The sequence below is a fragment of the Nestor notabilis genome, unplaced genomic scaffold (assembly GCF_000696875.1).
Source record: "Nestor notabilis isolate BGI_N333 unplaced genomic scaffold, ASM69687v1 scaffold9436, whole genome shotgun sequence".
Taxonomy (NCBI): domain Eukaryota; kingdom Metazoa; phylum Chordata; class Aves; order Psittaciformes; family Psittacidae; genus Nestor; species Nestor notabilis.
The window spans coordinates 79441-100793 of record NW_009932375.1 but is presented as its reverse complement, the minus strand read 5'-3'; the positions used below and the strand labels follow the sequence as shown (position 1 = coordinate 100793).

General features: G+C 43.5%; 1 protein-coding gene across 3 annotated transcripts in view; it reads right to left on the bottom strand.

The window, feature by feature from the left end:
- The window catches only part of ITPR1 (inositol 1,4,5-trisphosphate receptor, type 1), a 162941-nt gene that overhangs the window by 64508 nt on the left and 77080 nt on the right, over nucleotides 1-21353 (bottom strand). For 2 of the 3 annotated variants that reach the window (XM_010016353.1, XM_010016354.1), the window contains 3 exons: nucleotides 20791-20975; nucleotides 19096-19244; nucleotides 17944-18055 (listed from right to left, as the gene is read on the bottom strand). In XM_010016353.1, coding sequence (XP_010014655.1) covers nucleotides 17944-18055; nucleotides 19096-19244; nucleotides 20791-20975 — 446 coding nt within the window. Of the gene's footprint in view, nucleotides 1-2761; nucleotides 2810-4366; nucleotides 4403-14426; nucleotides 14454-16237; nucleotides 16241-17943; nucleotides 18056-19095; nucleotides 19245-20790; nucleotides 20976-21353 lie in introns of all 3 variants that reach the window. The other variant, XM_010016352.1, reaches the window with a different exon arrangement.

The window sequence follows — 21353 nt, the reverse complement described above, 5'->3', positions numbered from 1 at the left end:
CTGCCATGAGCGGAGGGCAGAGGAGATCAAAACACCTCCCAGGTTGAACGTTAACCTGTGGACCCTGCTCTGCTCTCACGTAAGATTTATGGGAATTCCCAGTAATTCTGAGCCGTACACGAGCCACCAGTACTGCCAGCAATGGGCACGCACACAAACACCACGGCTGGGGTAGCACATTTTCACAAGGTCTTTGGGCAAAAAGGAAAACTGGTGATTATTTCAACTGGGAGCTACTGCTCTGCTAATGGCAGCGTGCTGTGCTTACAGCAGTAACACCCCGAGACTGTATTTGAGAGAGGGGAAGAATGGGGTTTCCTGGGGGATTTAAAAAAAGTAATAATAAAACCCAGAATCAGTCTAGCCAAGAATAATTTCATATTAAAAATGTCAGGATGAACCAAAATATCTTGATATTCATTCATAAAGTGCTTGACGCTGATTTTCAGTGGTATTTCAAATAAAATCAGTTGTCTGACTATATATTCAAAATGTCAGTAACTCTGAGGTTTCGTATATTAGCTGTGATGTAAGTGAAGCTTTTTTAAACCTTCACAAGAGGCCTTTAAAACACAAATAAATAACTGGAACAATGTAAATATGCTTTAATTGGCTCATACAAAACTCCAGCACTGCCACAGCCATGCTGCTTTTGATAAAAGCTGGCACCCAGAAAAGGGACCTTAGAGAAATCCTTATACCCCAAAGCACTGGAAAGACAAATCTGTCTGGAAATTAACAGTTCTTCACCAAATTTCAGACATCACCTCCACACAGAGAAGCCCAACAGCTGCCTGCAGCTGGCTGGGAATCACTGCCCCCCTCGCAAGGCTGGTGCTAATGTCAAGGCTCTCCCACCATCTGCTTCTTGCCATTACCATTTGGGAGACTAAAAGTTGTTCCTATAGATTATTAGTGTGAAAGCTGCAGCACAGAAGTGGCATTTTATGGATCAGATGGGGATGGGGGAACCAGCAGGGAGACAAGATGTAAAATAGACATGAAGAGAGCTTTCCAACCAGCTGCTTCCAAAAGTCTTCCCCAAAAGAAGAAAAAAAGGCAAGTTACTTGGGAAGCAACAGTAGAAGATGAGCACTTTTCCAAAGGACATACGCTTCCTATCACCGCTTGGGACAAATAGTGAACATGTAGGAGAGGCAAGAGACTCAATTCAAAAGCTCAAACAAATTCTTATGCCAGAGGAGCCACCCTGACTGACAGCAACATGAGAGTGTTTAGTACATGATGCAGTGCTTCAGCCACCTTTCTGCTCTCAGTCTGGCAGGTAAGGAAGGCTACATGACAGAACAAGGCCAAGACAGACAAAAAAAACCCCGTAACTACATATTTCTTTGACATGTGTACTGATTAGAAAGGCAACTTGATAGCCATATAAGCCTTATACCACAAATCAAGTTACAATGGAGTTCTCGGATGATCTCCTTCCTCTTTTGTTAAGCTAACTGGCAGTGGTCATATCAACAGGCATTTGAAAAATGGTTTTTACCACTCGCTACAAAGGTAACAACACACATCCAACCACAAGAACTGCTGTTCAGTCAACTCCTCCTCTTCCTGAATTCAGGAGGCTAACTACAGCTCCTGGACTTTCCTTCTGGCCCACTGTGGAGCTTAAGGCAACTTCTATTCCACAGTCCAAATATTGTCAGGGTGAGTGGAGAGACCTCACTTGGACCTGCTGCTCTGAGGACAGACCTGCAGCACCTCTGTTGTCTACAGGAATAGCGTATCCAAATCCAGGAACCAGAAAACACAAGTCAGGGAACACATATCAAACATTTGCTGTTTCAAGTCTGAAAGTGTGCTGACCCATGGCTTTGGAGGCTTGGCAATCCACGTCCCCTAGCATTTTGCATTCTAACTGGGAAGAAAAACTGTTTCCATAAAAATGATTCAAACCCACTGTGTCAGCTAACAAGTATACGAGTACGTGATCAAAGTAGACAGGAGAAAAAATAAGTGGTATTTAAGAAATGTTATAATTAATTCAGCTGCGATGCTTGGCTCCAGAACAGTTCTTTAACCATCATGTTACTGTTGTACACCACTTTGATGCATACAGTATGCAAACAAATATCAGATGTTTGGCAGCAATAAGAAAAATCAAATATGCTACCTAAAAAAAACCCCAACCCCAACAGCATTCAGTTTCATCTGCATTCCCCGTCAAGGTAAACTCAGTCAGTAGCATACAAACATTACTGTACATGTGTCAGCAAAGTAGATGCAATGCACAGGGTAAATGATATAAAAGACCTGTTATAATGTTTAAAACAGAGCATCTTTAATAATATTTAAGAGTCAGGCAGTTATAAGTTGCTGCTGTGCTGTTACAAGCTCCAAGAGCAGAAGAAATCAAGTACTGTATTAAGGATGCTGATTTTGCAGCTTGGCTATTTGTGATGGGGGAGATGTGGCCAAAGCCAGCAAACTCCATGAGCACTGATTAAACTATTCATAATTATGTGATCGTCACCACAGGGGAGTGTTTTGACAGTGTGAACAGACTGGACCAGGATACGAGGTTTAAATCAGAGCACCCAAGCACTTGCCCCTTCCATTTAACACAAGAGAAGGCGCTCCAGCACCCCGTTTTGTAAGTGTGGCTGATCATTTCAGACTTTACAAGACACTGATAGCAAGCAGTTAACCACAGGAGTTTCTTACATGACTTATACTTCACTGCTTAAAAGGAAAAGGTAGAGAATTAGTTCTGAATATGTTTCACTGCTGTACATACCCTTCTATGATCCTCCAGTTGCCTCTGTGGTAGACTTTGATCAAGCTCCTGCTGTGCATGCAGAAATTTCATTGTAAAGCAGAACAACACTAGAGAGACACTAACATCTTTGCACTCATGGAAAATATTAAGGGAAGTCACAGCTGAAAGCAAGGGGCAGATGAGGGAGATTGACCGACAAGCTACCAAAACAGAACATCTGCCCTCAGTTAGCTCTAGCAGCACTTAACCAGCCTGCTCTGCCACCCTCCAGCAGACCAGCACGGCATGCATGTATGCCAATTCTCATAGATTTAAAGTAAACATGAAGTCTAGTTTTACAGTTACCAGTAATGCACAAGTTTAAGAACTCAAACCATGCATTCCCATGCATACACAGACACAGATACACACATACAAACACCCATCGCATGATAGGCACACTTCTGGAGGAAGTGTATGTACTTCAATGTATCTGACCATGGTCAGTGAAGCTCCTTTGAGACTCTGGAGGGGCTCTGCAAAACCTGCAGGATTTTCATTTCAGTGCCATGGATTTCAGTGGGGTTTCACTGAAGAAAGTCCCTTGGCACATGGATGTTTCAGTCAAATATCTCTTATTTCAGACATTAGTTTTCAAGAGTGAAACTTTGCCCTGTAAACCTGAAGTACATCGAGGTTTTGCTGCTTTAAAGCATTCTGGAAAACTTGCAGGAACAGCTGTTCTACACAGGGACCCATCTTCAACCAGGAGCCATCTCCCAAGCATCTCAAAGTCATTCTATGACCACTCAGAGTTTCAGTTTACATTTAAACACTATTCCACAAAAATTACAAATACAAAGGTCTAAACCACCACAAACATGTATTTTTTCTTCACGACTTCACAACATATTTATAATCTTCATTTGTATACAGCTCAGGGAATCAACACTATCCTAGATTTAGCCTTCCATGTTGTTTCACTAAGATTTGCACTGATAGAGTACAATGTACCAATGCCATCTTTGGATGTCCCGTTAACTTCTAAAGAATTTGAAACTTAATCAATTCTTACGTCTGCATTTTGGCAAATAATCTGTCTTACGCAATTGATGCTGGGGTGTCTCATAAAGGAAACGTGCCTACATAGCCAATTCACTACAGCACTAGTAACCTTGAAGATGCACAGCGACCATTAGCTGTTTCACTGTGGCACTTTAAATGGGACACCCAGCTGCTCTGGGATTATAAAGCTTCCACTAGTGACACCTCCCTTTCCTTAGCAAAGTTTTTAAATATGCAAGACAACGGGAAAACCAAATTCTGTATTAGGAGCCAGAGAAACAAAGTCTCCTTTTGCTAATGAGGGGGGAGTTGAAAGGACACTTTTCTCCCTTAAAAGCATAAGGGAAATGGCTGAAAGTAACGAAGACTCAGGACTGGTTTACATGTGGTCTTTTTATATTTTCAGACTATCATGCTAATGCTGTATTGGATTAAACCACCTCAACAAATCCAATTATTTTCACTAACACTGGAGGAACACACATTTCACAGGGTTTTTTTAATCGACAACAGACTCCACCAGGACTACTTCAAAACACCAATATTTGCCTGTTGTACAAATATAGGTGGGTGACACACCTCTACAGGGCTTTCCGTTTCTGGAGGCTGCGGCAGCTAGTTGAAAGTAAAATGGAAAAATTAGTCATTCTTCAAGAATCTTTCATCCCAATAGAAATCTAGTGGTCAACACTTAGGGGAAAGGAGCTAGCACAGCGCTTGACTTCATCTGAATCATCACAAATGCATTAGAGCCATAATTACTGTTTATACCCTCCCGCCCACCCACCATGCTCCTAAATGGGCTGCATTCTGAAAATTTAGCAGGTACCCTTTGAACATCCCAAACTGCTTTGCATGAACACAAGCAAAAAGCTTTAGTTGCAGGTGCACACAGGCCTGCAATGCAGAAATTGTAGGCTTTTGGGCAGCCTGCTTGGAGCGAGCACCCGGGAACCGCGACTTGCAGCACCCATCCCCAGCGGGAAGAGGAGGAAGCCAGGGCTGCATGTCACAGCGCTAGCAGCCTTACAGTGTTAGTTTAAAAAGTGCTTTCTTTGTATTCTCATCTATAAACATACTTTTCTTGAGATAAAAGAAACGTGACACAGCACCAAACATGAGCAATGAAATAAGAGGCTTAACGGTGACAGCTTTTCAAATTTAAAATGCTGATCATCACATTGAAACAGATGAGGACAAGCAACTTTTATCTAGTAGAGCTTAGACATACAACAGAGACCTAAACATTCAAATGAAACTGCCTACTTAATCATGGGTAAATTGATTTAACTTCTCAGGAACAGACACTAAGAAATAAGATGACGACGATACAGTTATACCAAATTAAGTCAGGTGCCCATTGTCCGTGTCTGCCTGGAAGGCACATGAACTAGACAGACAAACCAAGTGTAGGCTGGGAGAGTGACCTAGGCTGCAGCCTGGGAAACACAAAGCAGAGGGAGAGGAAGGCCACCAGGTCCAGAAGTCGAAATATGGAGTAACTGTTTCCCAGGAAGGAGCCAGAGGAGCAAGCGCTTCCCCTTTGGTGCTCTGTGGGCAGGGGCTCCTTGGCCAGGAAGAACCATTCTCCGTTCTCCTAATCGACCTTCCTCCTGGCTAATTCACACGGCCTTTGGTACACTGTTTCCTTGCATTGTCACCACTCTTGGAAACTTCACAAGCATACAAACTGTTTCTCTCTTGGTCAAATTTGAGCCAGAGAACGAAAGTTAACAGGAAGAACCTCATTTCTGCAGAGGAACACACAGTTCCTGCGCAGCTTGCTGTATACACCCTTGCTGCTTGTAGGCTGGACACTGGAAAGGCCATATCGAATTGTTAGGGAGTCTGGGCATATTGTTCTGATTGCAGACACTGTCTGCACAACTTGCTTCAGAGCAGAGCAAAAAACTCCTCCTCTCAAGTCATCAACAGCAGCAAGGAAATTGTGCATATTCCTCTGTAAGGGAAATGAGGCACCTTCCTGCCAGGGAAAGGGAGGCTGAAGCTGGCAGGTCAGGTGGACGACTGCCACAAGATAATGTACTGCACTTTGGATTCCAAATGGAAGCTTCCTTATTGGAGGCTTATACCACGACCCCATCTTAATCAAACATACATGTACATTTTGGGGTTGAAAACCAGCACAGATGAAGAATCAGCATGAAATTAGTTTGATCTTTCCAACCTAATTGGAGAAGGAAAAAGTACATATTGCAGCTAGCAAATTCCTGTGCCTTCCCACTGTAGCACAGACAGCATGTTAGAACCAGCCTTACTAACTCATCTGCGAGCAAAAGCCACTGCCCTTGGCAGCGCTTCTACGGATCATTGCAAATAAGCACGGCCTTCAGCAATCTTTTAGGAAGAATATAAACTTCATATACTGCACTTGCTATTCTTTGAGTCAAAATGGGTTAAAATAGCAAAAAATTACTGAGCTGTAGTTCCTCTGCTACACTTTGCACTATCCCACATGCTGCAACAGCAAAGTATCAGCTTATGCTTTACAAGAAGGATGGAATAGGGTGGGAGAGTAATTGCAGTAGTAATTTTGCCAGGTTTCTTGTGCCTCAGCTCTCTGCCTAGAAGAAAAATGATGGTTTTGGAGGGGCAGGTTTGTGGAATACCAAAAGCTGACCACTGTGTGTGATGGACACAGTGGCCAGCTTTTAAACTAGAACGTAGTGGGTGGCAGGATCAAGAGAACAGTACATCATCTTTACTTTTTGCTAGCAGAAGCAAAAGTTCCTCTCAACTTCTAGTGCAAAAGCCCCTCTTTCTCTGAAGTTTCCATTCCTGTGAGTCTGGCAAATACACCGCTCACCAGAGTGAGCCAGAACAGGAGAATAACAATTTCTTTGACCTGTTGGTGACTGTAATGCTTCTGGCATCCATTTCCCCAACACATTACATTTGTTTCCCAGAATGGTCTTTACCTGGCTCAACAGTGGATGCATCCACCGCAAAAACCACCAAAACAAGTGACAGCTCAAGTGTGAATTCATTACATCTCAACTTAAGAGGTATGGAAGAGGTTCCAGTCCTTTTCCTTTATGGTTTTGAGGAAGGTATGAAAGTTTTTTCATTCGCTTTCAAACTAACAATCAAGATGAAAGGTGTCTAAACCTGCCTCCACAGAAAAGTCAAACAATTAAAAAAGTGAAAATGCTCTGAGGAAATGCAGGTTTTCATTCATGTTTAAAGCCCCAGGATTGCTTTTCTCACTATTTTAAACTTGACAAGCATCCAGAAGACACTTGAAATGCATTTAAAAGGCAGGTGGAGATTCCCATTCACATAGACAGGGTCTGCTCCAGACAGTGGCTTCAGCAACACAGGATGGAAAATACCTCATATTGTAATGCTACAAATGGGTGGGAAATAATCTTACCTGAAAAAACCCCACGTTTGTGTGAGCACATGCGTGAACATTTCCAAAACCCTGATCCTCTTCAGTCTCACCGAACTTTGGAATTTTGACAAAATAATGGACAAACCAGCCCAATTACAAGCACAAACCTCCTCCGCCTTCAGGCCGTTTCCCAGCTCAAAGGATTGCAAGGTGACAGACCTCAGAATGCTTAACCTCCACAGGCTGATGCCATTTTCCAAACTACCACACATATCCTTTATGTCTTTTTCCAGGCATCCCTCTAAATCAGATAGGAAGGTGACTAGCTGGTGCAAGGCAACAGCAAACTGATACCTGTCCTGGGAGGTCTTCAAGATCAACACTGAGCATTTTGAGGAAGCTTAGTCAAACTAAATCGATTTGGCTCAGCAGAGAAAAAACGGCAAGAAACAAGATGCCCTGTGCTGTGCAGGAAGTCGGGTTAAATTACCAAGTGGTCCCTTCTGGTCCTGAAATCTGTGAATTCAGGAACCAACCCAAGTCCATGCATATGGCATCTAATTATTGGGGTGGGAGATATTTGGCACAGAGGAGGAAGTAAAAAGGGGAAAAATGCAACTAGTCAGTCAGCCAAATATCACATTAAGCTTTTGATCGCTAGGGTGTATATCCAGGTGTAAAATCTGGAGTGAAGATCTGATATATATTATTCTGAAACCATTGCTCTCTGTCCCAGCTCTTCCATTACTGTGCCCCACATTAGATGGCGATCCAGTGGGACTGGCTGTTTAGATAGAGTCTTGGAAGTCACTTTACACTCTTTCCTCCCTTTTCTGAATTTTTCCTCTTTTCTCCTTGAAATACATTCAGCATAATTCCTACTTGAAAGACTCACAGCAAAAGCACCACCAAGTCTGATTCATGACAACACACTAGAGCACAAGTTACATTGCTGTCCTTCGTAACTCTCCAGTAATACCAGGAAGCTCCACGTAGGTTACCTGCTTGCCAAGTCTCTTTTGTAAGGCCAACACTGTTACCTTGTAGAACTGAGGAAAAAGTTGGATAGCAAATTTCTAGCCCTCTGCAGATGATATGTGGGTGTTTGTCAAGCAGGCATCTGACTTGCTATGGATACATTGCAGGGCAGAGGAGACTAATTTGGAACCAGGACCACTGAGCTGCTTTGGCAAACATCCCACATTACAGGTTACCATTGTAAAAACAGACCCGCATTGAAGTTGCCCGGTGGTGCATTATGCAGAATGTCACACCTGCATAAATGAAGAGGCAGTGGGAGACATGGAGCAGCACCTTGTCCTGACACGGCTACCTCTGAGCTCTTCCTGCCCTCACAGAAAACCTGTGGGATTTATGGGGGCAGAGGCACATGGAGAAGCAACCACACACTTACAGCCCCTGGCCTCGTCCCTGCGGCACACACCCAGAGCGGGGACGTGGCTAAATGTTCCCCTCCTTATCTCAGTGAATTTGCAGAGACTTTGTGCGCTGCCAGACAATGAGGTGGGAAATCTGGCGTAAGAGCTGTCAGTGCCTGCACTGAAAGGTCACTGAGATCTGCCTACAGGCATGCCGTCTCTCATTGTCCAGAGCTTTCAGTGGAGAAGGCATGTTTTACTTGGGCTGGGACTTTCCTGGAGTTAGAGACACGATTCTCTGATATGCCACTGACCTTAAAAAAGAGTGCAATCACTTCTCCTTAAATCCTCCATCTTGCAGGTCTTTTACAATAACTGGATATAGTAAGAACTATCATTACTACACGTTTTACATTAGCAGTTTTAATTAACTGGTAAGATGGTATAACTATTTCTTTGTTACAAATAACTATAAGAAATGTTCCAGGCTCCTTTTCCAACAAGCTCACCAATTCCAGTTCTTGCAACAAAAACAGGCCAAAGATTGCAGGATTTCTGAGGGGAAAAAAAATATAAGGCAGCCCACAAAAATTTATGAGTGCCTGCATTTCCTCTGCTTGAGACATAACAAGTGAAGCACTGTCTAAGTGCAAAATACACAAGAGAAATGGCTGTGGAGTAAGCTGTCTCTACAAGGAAAATCATTTGTAAGTGCATCTCTCCAGCTTTTAAGAGGTTAATGCATTTTCCAACTCCAGTCGGAAGATGCATAAAATAGCACATATTTTGCACCTTACTCAGCCATCGTAGTTTTAGTTTATCATTGATAAAAAGCACTGAGAAGGTTAATTCAAGTCAACCCCTTTGAACCAGGATTTTCAGTTCCCTTTTCACTTACTTGAAACCTCAAGACCAAAGTGAAGAGGCAAAAAAAAAAAAGCCCCAAAACTACACCGAGTGGGTCTGCAGGTGTATTTTGCTGGATATCTTTTATCAGCTGCATAAAGAACTGTCATTACCGAATAAAAACAGAAAAAACCCAACAACAAAAAACCCTGGGGTTCTACTTAACTGCAAATCCTAAAAAGGGATAAATAATTACAGGGGAAGCTCCGGGTGCTTATAGCGCTTTGGTATTTGCTGGCCCCTGCCCCAGCCCTGTGGGGGGATGCAGCGGAGCACCTCATCTTCACCCGGAGAAATAAGACACAGATCCCATGGTCCGGGAGCAGTGGTCGGGGAAGTAGCAGCAGCCCCACGGGCACGGCAGCTATCGGCGCAGGGCTGGCAGCCGCGGCGAGGCCGGCGGTGACTGTAAACATCTCCACCGCATTTATTGGCAGTTACCGCTGAAGGTCACACATCAGCAGCGGGCCTAAATTCCAGGAAAAAAAGCTGCTGTTATGTAAGTGCTGCCTGGCTGTTGGCAGGTGCCCAGCGGAGCAGCTCACTGCAATGTGGCTGGGAGGGGAAAAAGGGAAAAGAAAGAAGTAGGACATCTCCCAGCCACATTCCGCATCCTGAGCATGCCACCTGCAGGTCAGCGCTAACACTTCTCGCCTTTGCAGTCCATAAAGTATTAATGTGTTTCTCCAGGATGTATGTGGTTTAGTGCCCAAGACTCGCACTGCAGGTGGAAACTGGGCCACGGTGTCCCCAAACGCCTATCTGGACTCAGGAAAGTGGATGGGAACGTTGTGTCACAAATAGAAATGCCTCAACAGGGAGGGAGCTGTGCTGCCTGAGCTGTCCTGGACCACAGGGAGCCCACGGTGGAGCTCACCATCTCAACTGGAGTTGGGAGACACCATAAAATCTGCATTTGTATCACACCTGGACTTCTTAATAGGTTGAGGATCAAATTAAAAGTAAATTACGCTGTTGTATCCAATGACAAGCAGGGTTTAGTTATCACTGTTGTGTAAAGATTCACACTTGATGGCACTTAAGAATTTATCTTGGTCCTGAACCCCTTCTCAAGAGACTAACATAGGCTACAGCTCCATCAAGACCAGGATTACAGCAGTTCCAGTCTAGTAAGGAGTCTTTCAAGAGATACTCAGCCCAAGGGCTTTCACAGACAATGTGCCTGTGCACTGCCTTGGGGGGTTCTACTTTATTACTTGAGACACCTGCACAGAGCCAATGGTAAGACCACTCTATTCAGCAATTCAGCTTGAGTCAGACCCCTTCAGCTCACAACGCCCTCCTGACGCTCCAGGAGAGCAGAAGGAGCCACAGAAACAGGATCCCTGTCACACACCTACGTACAAACATAGAGTCCCCAAGATCAGCATAAAACCAACACAACCATGTTGCAAATAAGGTGCAAATAAGGCACGAGATGGTTTAGTTTCAGCTGGTTTTGGTTTTCTATCAAAACAAGTCATGCTTTACATTCATCTTTCAAGTTACCTGTTCTGCTCCTTAATAGCAGTCTTACGCAGCCCCTATCCCAAAGGTCTGTGCACTTCTACAGGCTTACAGGAACCTGACTGTTTTGGAAATACTGCAGGATGACTTTCATAGTGTATCCTAATTTCTGCCCACAGGAGAAAAACCTTTTACACAAATCCTGCCACAACACCAGATGCTGCCATTCAAAAACCTCGTAAAAGAGCTTAAACATGCTACTGTCGTATTTCTGCTAGACCAGATCATGGCTGTCAGACTATACTAAATAGATGTTGAAAGCAAACATCAGGCTACGGAGTCTGGTTCTCCTTGGAAAACTCCAGTTCCTTCCTGTCCCTCACTTCCAACAGAAAGGGAATTCCAGATAATCCCCTCAGTAGAATACACACGAATTAGGCAACAGCATTAAACCGTACTACCCCTTCCCTTCATTTCCACACCACTTCTCCAGAACTGCAATACTCCAGCAACCCCAGTGGCTCAGCCAGGCATGTACCAGGGTGCTGCCAACCTCGGGTGCAGGTCACAGCGGTCACCATCCTTCCTGTTCTGTGGGGGATTTCCTGCTGTGAGGTGAATTCCAGCATTATTCATTCAATTAAAAGGGCGCTCCCTTTCTTCACTCACAAATACCTTAAGGGGGATTGTAACACAAATTTTCCATCACAATTTTCAGTAACAAACACATGGACCTCCTGGCATTTTTAGTATCTATTATTATTTGGACCTACCACTCACTGAAATTAGCTTGCAGGAAGCAACTAAGACATATAAATCAACCTATGTACACAACACAAATATGAGGGAATCATGTCATAAGACAGCAACTTTAGTAGAGTTCTACCCTGAAGCAATAAAGACCCTATCAGCCAATTAGGAAAATTAAGTTGTGCATAGTTTAACATAAAGTTATTAATTTTACTAATAATGGACATTTCTGTTTTCTTTGCCCTAAATGTTTATAGTTTCCAGGGTTGACAGGGAGGGGAAAAAAAAAAGGAAACCCCAGGATTTCCTTTGAGACTTGTCAGTGGTTCAAGCCCTGTCTGAATCCCTTTCTATAAGCAGCCAGTTCTCATTGCTGATGGTTACAAACACACCTGCTCCCTCCATGCAGCTGCTCCACTGAGGAGGAATAAAGTTCCTCCTTTGCAGCCTCGAGCCCAAATCTTTAATTGCTATGCACGCTCCGGCTGATTTACTGCAGGCAAAGACAGCACATTACAGCCAGAAACTGAAGGGGAAAGTTTCATATTATGACTTAATTTGCAATTAAACAATTCAAGTTTCTATCTGAAGCTTCTACAAGATAAAATCATATATATATACATACATATATATATATGTATATCTCTGAGCTATTCTGGGAAGCTGTAGCACCATACAGTCTAAGTGGTCTATGCCTGATGGAAACATTCATGAGCTACAGATAGACTTCTCAAAACCAGAGCACGCTGCTGGTGCAAACTTCCCAGCTAAGAGATGAAAATATCTCTGTTAGAAAAAGAGAGAGAAAATAATGACACCAGAGGTTAGACACGCCAGCACCTCTGTAGCTACGTGATGCTACAAGTTTGGGCCAAAGCTTGGAGACGCATCTGAGGTGTCTCATACTGGCACAGTCAGAGGCAACGACAGTGCAGTAAATGGACCTGTGCCATATGAAATGCTGTCCTTCAGACCAACATCAGACTCTTACTCTCTGCATACATCCTACCTGTCAGCTAGCTCCCACGCATATTAACGGGAAGGGCATGCTAAGAGAAGAACATTTCCACTGCCGAAGAGAAGGGTGAAAACTCCAGCAGCCCCTAGATGAGGATTGTCTCTTAAAAAGCTTTTTGTTGAAGCTCGAATTGGAGACTTGTGAATTTATTTTTTAGGAAAGGTAATTTAGACCCTGGCTGGGCAGGGGACCCCAGCACGCACTGGGGTGAGGGTGACGGCACTCACCTGTGGCACAACAGGAGCCTGAGCATCCCAACCAGAAGCTTGATTAAAGACAAAGCAAAGCCACAACTCCTGTTCGTTCTTGCAGGGATTTCTGCTCCTTCCCTCCTCTAAAAGCCTTGCTCAACAGAAAAGACCCTTCAACCCAGCCCTGGGGGATATGCACACTTTTTGGTCTATTTGGTGACAAGTAGTGCAGCTTTCAAATCCATCTCCACAGCCAAGGTCCCCAGATATTACTGTGTTTTCAGAATGAAGCTTACTCAGTAAATTTAGCTGATCAACATCAAAATTAACAAGTTCTACAGAAAGCAATTTACGGCATATTATCTACTCTATTGAATAAAGAGCAGTAACATTTTAAGTATTTTAAGTAGTTGAAATTTGTTCCAAATAAAAGGTTGGCTTGGGAGAGAACGCAGGAAACAAAGCACAGAGAGGAAAATATTTCTTTTTTCCTGGTATTTCAGTAAAATAAGGTGCCAGTCAATCACTTTCTCAGTATTATACACTGATGCAAATTTAGCGCCCACACAAGGGTTTTTTTGAGCTGGATGAGGAAGTTGCAGCAGCAGAGACAGCTCGGCTCCCTCCCTCTCCCCGTGCACCGGTGCCCGAACCAGACACACTGCTTTTAAAAGTCCTTAGAAAGCTTAATATCACTTATACTGAAAGTTCTCACTCAAATATGGCTTTTCCACCCATAAAACAACTACATAGAGCATAAACACTGCCAGCTGAAGGCACGTTTTTGATGGTAGGAAGCTTTTCACACAGGAACTGCTTCAGAAGTCAGTAATTTTCATAGGGTTACACCATGCTGCTTTCACAACACATTCAAATGTTTTACATGGCTTTATACACCAAACCTGACTAAGAAGGAACAGGAAGGACAGTGAGATGCTTTGATGAGCTGCATGACTGTCACCTTTCTCGGTAAGGCCAGCAATGCAGTTTCTACACAAGGACCCAGCCCTCAGCAATCCCACAGCTATGCTGTGCCCTGGGACATGAGGAATGCCTCTCACTGGTCAGCAAGTGAAGACACCTCATTCAGGGTCTTCTCCAGCTGAAGAGGTTTCTTCTTGGCTTATGGTGGGTTCCTCCAACTTCTGCATGAACACCATTAAAACTCAGTGTTTACTTTTCCAAATAAAAAGAGCCTGTTCACCAATGACGTGGTAACACTGGCCGATTGCTAAATGCTGACATTTTAATGGCATTTGCAGCAGTTGATCCTCCAAAGGCACTCAGGTCTGGTCCTAACACTGCATGGAATCTACTGTGGCACCAGATGATTGCAGATCGCCACAAATTATTACTGCATGTTGACTAATATTCCACGTAATGACACATGGAATTAGTTACAGTAACTGTTCCCAGCGCAGACACATGGCAGACTGAAAACTCAACTAATTCACTGACACAGGCGTACAAATCAGGAAGCTCAGTGCTGAAGAGACAACAGGACAGATCACAGGGCTACTCATAAAACAAACACCATAGAAACAACACTGTAGAAAAGAAATAAAATTAAAACCTCAGCATTATCCAGTTCAATGGTAATCTGCCAGAAAAGAAAGAAGGGGAAGAAGTGAAAGCAAGCATTAGTAAGAGAAATTACAAATAAATTTCACGTTAGGATCTTATAAATCATTTAACACTTTAATGCTGCACTCCAACATTGTGAGTACTTAGCAGTTGGCGTGAGTAACATGCGCAAGCACTGGGCTGTGGAGGGTTGGGGAACCAACACTGCTGTTAAGTGCTGTGCCAGGGAGCTTCGGAGGCAGGATGCACCCTGGCTTTGTTCCTGTGCCAGATGACAAACCACACGGGCTGGCTGACCGAGATCCAAGAACTTCACCCTTGGGCATGAGAGTCATCACTGGCGTGAGCTGTGAGCACCAGTAGGAAGGAGTGAGGAGGCTGGAGTTCCAGTTTGGGAAGAGAGAAGGAGTTTCAAAACGTAAGTCCTGCAGAACTGAGGCTAATCATCTGGTAGGCACCCAGAAAGACGTCTATGAATGACATGTTTCAGCAAAGTAAAAAACTTGGGTCTAGCCTACACTGTCAATGTAGTTAAGTTTTCTGCCTATTAAATATACCACAGTATGCTACCCATCACTGAGCGAACCTGAGCGCGTGCCAAGACAAGGAGTCTTTAGCAATATGTAAAACTTCGAGCCTTCCCACAGGCTTCTGTACATCTGTGTTCTCACCATGGATTTTGCATGCTGCAGAGGAACCCCAGCTGTTTAATGAAGGCCTTTGCTAATGGGAGCGGACAACACTGCACCCTCACTACACTTCCCACCTATGAAAGGGACAAGCGCACGGGCCAGGAGGGTGTGCCGCCTTTATTATTTGTGCTGCAAGATGAGGCGTGAGAGGAGGAGCACTGTCTTTTTATAAATCAGATTGTTCCAGCGAGCACCACATGGTATTACAGCAAAATCACACGCGTGCTGAACACTGCTTTGAAGTGACTGCTGTCAATTCTGTCAGCATCTGACCTACAAGCAGTGCTGTTTGCATGATCAATATGCTGGTCACAAGAGTAAGTTTCACCAGCTTTACGTATTTAGGGACTCCTGCATTTAGAATGGGTGCATAAGTGTTTTTCCCCTTTTTCTTTTTATTTTTACACTCCAGGGTGTTTACAAAAACAAAAGGTATTGCCTTTTAAGTGGTGACTAAATACAGTTATATGAGTCACAAGGGAGAATAAATACGATTGCACTTCTCACAGTCAGACAGTAAAAGCTGTTCTACTACTACTAGCAGTCTATCTGTAAGCAATTCGGCTGCTTTTTCATATTTGGAAATCCATTTTACAGGCAAGTATATTCTTATCTTGCATTATATAACTGATCTTCTGTTTCAGAAACTAATGCATTTTCTGCACCTCGAAGATTTTTTAGAATCTTGTGGGGTTTTCCATGGCCTGAATCGTGCAAGTTTTGTTAACTGTGTCTTCTAGAAATACTGCTTCACCCGAGCTGGCCAAATAAAGCCTGAGGAACTCCTGTAAATGAATTTCCATTTAGAAGAATCTGAGTGGCATGTTGCATTTAAAACCCCCCTCAAAGCTCTCATTTGGGCTTTGTTGGTGTATAGGGTACATACAGTATATATCAGCCACCCTTCCTACTACTTAAGGTGACCTTGGACAGTCTCTCTCAGCTGTTTCTAATAGCAGAACGTACACTGATGCACTAACAAAGAGTAAAACTAAATCTGGGATTACACTTAATCTTTTACAACCCCATGTTGGGCAACAGGAAGTATCAGCACACTAGAGTCATTAAAGAGGATCGCCTATCCCAGCTCCCTTTTGCAAGAGCAGACTAACTTCTGAAGGCTACAGCCAGTCCTCTTCTAGATCAGACCTGTATTGTGCAGATGTCTCAGTACAGGACCTTGAAGAGAGGACAGAAGGTCTCCACAAAGCTTCATCTTGTGCTGTTACAAGCCAGCACACAATAACAGCCACTGCAGCAGAAGAGGACAATGTGCTGAAAGTTAAGCTGAAACCTGCAGTTGCTGCCCTCTCCTACCTACCCTGCTTCCCTTCCCATCCCATATATATATATGCTGCTTCTCTGCAGTTGATTAGGGCATTCCTCCAAAGTCAATGCATTTATCCAAAAACCACTGCTACTGCAAAGTGAAAAGAAGTCCCCAGGTAGGACAGTAGGTGGTAGAGCAAGGCAGCAGCAGGAGCCAGGAGGTGGGCTGGATCTCTGACAGCCAAGAAGTAGTGGCAGCACATGGGAAGAGCATTCCCTGACAGGGCAGGGAGCACAGCACTGGCCATCCCTACCCTTGGGGCATTTTCCTAGGAGCCTCCCATCACTCAGGGTGCTACTGTGTGCTCAGCGGGGTGTGCTCAGGTAACAGCCCACACACGTGCACGTGTGTACCCACATGTGCACAGCCTCCTTGCTCCACTTGCTCTCCCTCCTCCGGGTCTCTGGCGTGCCAGGGCCTGCCTCTTGCTGGACTGGCACAGAGCACTGTGCTCTGCTCCTGAGGCCGCCTCATTCCCAGCCGGGCTAGCCAAAGCAGAGCTTGTGTATGACATCCCAGCTCAGCCTAGTGATGATGCGAGTTCCCCTGCCTTCTGAGCATCTCCCTCCCATGTGGCTGCAGCTATAGCTACAGCTATAAACAATTACTGCTATTATGAAACTGTCTGACCTCTAAAGTTTTTGCCTTTTTGTGCTGTGAATCCAGCACTATGCAACAACTTTAAAAGCTACTGCAAGCAAAAATGGGACATGAGAAACCATCTGCTCCCAGGCATGGACTCCCACTTGCAGTGAGCGTCTTTCCATGTCACTGCTTCTCCCAGTCCCAACTGCCAATTGCTCATGAACATGTTCACTGGGAGGGTGTATTGCTCTGTATACCTACCATGTGGTATGGTAATAACCTAAGTTGCTTAGAAATGCATGAGATACCTTAGACTAGGATTTTGAGATTGACTGTAGGAATGTCTAGATACACAAACATATGGTCATACACACAGTCTTCTGATGCAAATGGAGAATAGGTCTGTACCTACAGAAAAATGTTCTTCTCAACAAGATAAAGGAGCTGTGTGTAGGAAAGGGAAATAAAAAACCCCACGGGTGGATGTACAGACAGTTTCCATCTATAATTCACCACGAGGATGACACAGATGTATATAAATTAAACTACAAAATATCCCTCATTGCAAGGTTATGTGACCTGATGAAGAGTCACCTAGACCCACAAAGCAGATATAAAGAGGTTATATCCTTCATAAAAAGGTGACAAAATTAGGTATTTTTACAGCACCAGCAACTGCAGGAATTAAGACTTAAACTTGCAAGTCAAAAGTAGAAATGCAACAGAAACAACTTCGAATGTAATCTGAAAGGTAAGCTTAATAGTTGACTAAAAATGTTACGTTCCTGATCCAGTACAGAAGTGTTTACACATACAAAACAGCTTGAAAGAGAGAATTTTATTTTCCTGTACTGAATAAAGATAGTGTTTAACACAGAATGAACTGTAAATTACGTTACCTTTTCTCCATAGCCTCTATCTTTGGTCATCATTTCCCTGAGCGTCTGTAATACTTTAATACACAGCTTCTCCTCATTCTCCTCTAGCAGCTGTTTAGTATGCTTTATTAACCTGGAAAAAAAAACCCAACCAGTCAATCACAGCTTGTTTTAGTACTAATATTCTAAAAATGGGATAAAATATACATGGCTATCTTAGTTATTGGTTTAAGCTACAAACAAGTTTTATTATCATACCATTACACAACCATCTCGGGAACATTCTCTCACAAGCAACATTTAACCCGCTACCACCAGCTTAGGTGAAGCTGGGAAGGAAACTGCAGTCCTCTGGGCAGGAGGACAGCCAGATAAAACTCTCTGACCACAAGCAGAAAGGAATAAGGGGAAGGGACAGTGGGATTTAGGGCTGGATTGTCCTCCAGAACAACAGTAACTGAGAAAACCATTCCACATGCTACTTTGTTAAAAAACACACTGAGAGTTATAGATAGTGCAATTAGAAATCCATCCTGCCCAGCATGTGTTACTTACTCAGGTACCTAGTTTGCAGAAACTCTGTATATAATCCACCCCTCCAGAAGATGACCAGAGAAGCTGGATTCTACTCTGAATTGCCCTCTAAATGACCTTGTAATCTTTCCTTTTCCTCCCCTCTAAATATGGGCAGTGTCTGTGTTAGTCAATGCACATGATAACGACTGATTCCGACACACTTGCCCAGCAGATCTAGCGCCTTGCAGACATTACTAGAGCTGAAGGCAGGTATCACATCACAGGGATCAGCTCAAGATCTTTTACCCATTTATACTATCGTTCTTGACACCTGTATCCTGCAACAAATACAGGAATTTTAAAGCATTGGCTAGGAGATTGTATCAAGCAGTCTTTCCCATACCCATAAGCATGTTTTGCTCCCCTCCAAGGACAAACTGAATTTACCATACCATGAAATACTGTGCTTTGCAAATATGGCAAAGTATATCAAGTATGTACCAAGTTGAGCAAGAGGGTACTGTTCCACAGGGCATGGGAACACTGGGAAAAAGCAAAACCTTGGAGAAAAAACCCCCCAAAACAACCAAAACCAACCCCCTCCCAAACAAACAAAACCCAAGCCCTTCCAACAAGGAAGACTTCAATACAACTTACTTGCAAATGAAACCTCCGCTTTCACATTTCCTCCTTGCATCCGTGTTCTCTGGGAAGAGCAGTTCAGGCCTGTGAAGCACATCTACCAGTACTGACAACTCTGCCTGGACAAGAGGACGTAGGCGATCCTCTAAAGCTGATACTATGTCCTAGAATACAACCATATCAAGATTTTAAACATCAATTACATAGACACCCATCAGCAAATTAATCTTACAAATCATACAAGAGGGATAGGACAATTAGGTCTGTCTTGCTTGAAGAAACTATATTAAAGACCTTACAATGTGGTCAGATAAGACTTTAGGTTTAATTGTTTAATAGTTATCTTTAAAAGGGAAGCCTTATTTCCAGCAGTCCCCCAGATGACTGACTTCCCCCACCTTCCCCATCTTTGTAGATGCTCTTGTTGATATACGAGAAAAGCAAGACTCACAGCAGCACTGAAACTCTGTGATAATGATCAGGCTATTTATATTTACAAGATTTTACAGAAAAGTACTACTGTTAACATTATGCAAAAATAAAATTATTCTTGTTTTCCTCAATGTTTGGAAAGCTGTAGCTTAAAAATGAAACCATGTTTACCCTAATACTTAAACAGGCAGAAAATACCGAGATACCTATGAAGCTAGAGAGAAATTTCAACCAAATTAAAATGGACAAATAGACAGGAATGGATAAAGAGGGAGAAGGTATTTCCATGAGACTGCGTTGGGCAGTGGTTTTGCATCATGCAATGTAAGTTTACGTAAAGCTAGTTAGAACTGTTTGCCAGAAAAAGCTTTTGACTAGAGAATGTATCTTCGAAGGATAAAGGCAGCATCCAAGATCGTAAAATCACAGGCTAGTTTGGGTTGGAAGGGACCCTAAAGATCATCCACCCAGTTCCAACCCCCTGCCACAGGCAGGGACAGTTTCCACTAGAGCAGGTTGCACCAAGCCCCTTCCAACCTGGCCTTGAACACTGCCAGGAATGGGGCAGCCACAGCTTCTGTCAGCACTCTGTGCCAGCACCTCACCACCCCCACAGGGAAGAACTTCTTCCTTATATTTAATATAAATCTGCCTTTTTTCGGTTTCAAGATGATGAATTTCATTTGGTATAAAAAGGGCCTTATTGAACTGTCTACAGATCTGAACGTAGAATATAACTCTAACACATCAGTCCCCACTTCTAACATGAAGCATTATGTTTAGTCTTGTTAGCAAAACCTGTTTGTTTCAGGGAATGACTGTGGCTGCAACTAGTTCACAAAGAACAGACATCTATTTATTTCAAGTCCTGCAGTGGTTTCCAAGCAGAACTGTGGCATCTTTCACTGTACTGAGTTTTGGTGTACAAGGAGCAAAGCACTAGATGAGTCTGAAAGGCTGTGCTGCCGAGAAAGTCCTGTCTCAAAGAAATACTATTAACGGTGGAACAAGAATACTTCAAGTGCCGCTAGCTTCAAATACCAGCATCTCCTAGGATGAGCACTTCCATACTCATTAGCCACGCAAATTGAATTACCTGTCTGGATACAATCTGATTTTACATACAGTATTACAGTATTACATTTAACATCAGCTAACTTGATCACCATGTGGCATTTTGACTATTTAATTTCCAAATGTCTTTCTACTTAGGAAACTCCTCTTTTTGTGCAGGCATGCAAGTGCCTATCAAAGGAGGAAGGGGTGCTCTGTAGTCACCTGTAATCTTTCAATTATGTTTCGATAATCCCTGGAAGCAGCGAGCACCGAGTCTCTGCGGGCAGCATTCCTTGCAGTCATTCGCCAGTTCATTGCAGTCTTCTGAACCAGGTTATGAGATTTCAGGAAGAGATTGTTGACTTGACTGTCCAAGTCCACAGGAATTGCAATTGCTCGGCTTTTTGCTGCAACAGCAAGTTAGTAAGAATTGATTCCCTAAGCCCGTGTGTTACAGCCAACACAAGAACAAGACAATTTCTGCTCGCAGTTCACTCTACAGTCTCCTCCACATGCATTTTAAAATGCAGTGCTCAGTCCCCATGTAAAGGGTCAGATCTCTATGTAGCATTTATGTGTAAAGGCTTTCACACCTCAGAGCTGTTTACTGTCTTTAAAGTACGGGAGTTGGAATCTGTCCTTACACACACTCCCAACAACTCATGCTAACAAAAAGATACACCTATCCAACAGAATTTGGCCTCATATCCAGTACAAATTACTCTTCTTGCTCCTAAAATGGAGCAAATTACTGGGAGGAGTGGCACAAACCTATTTCCTTGTTG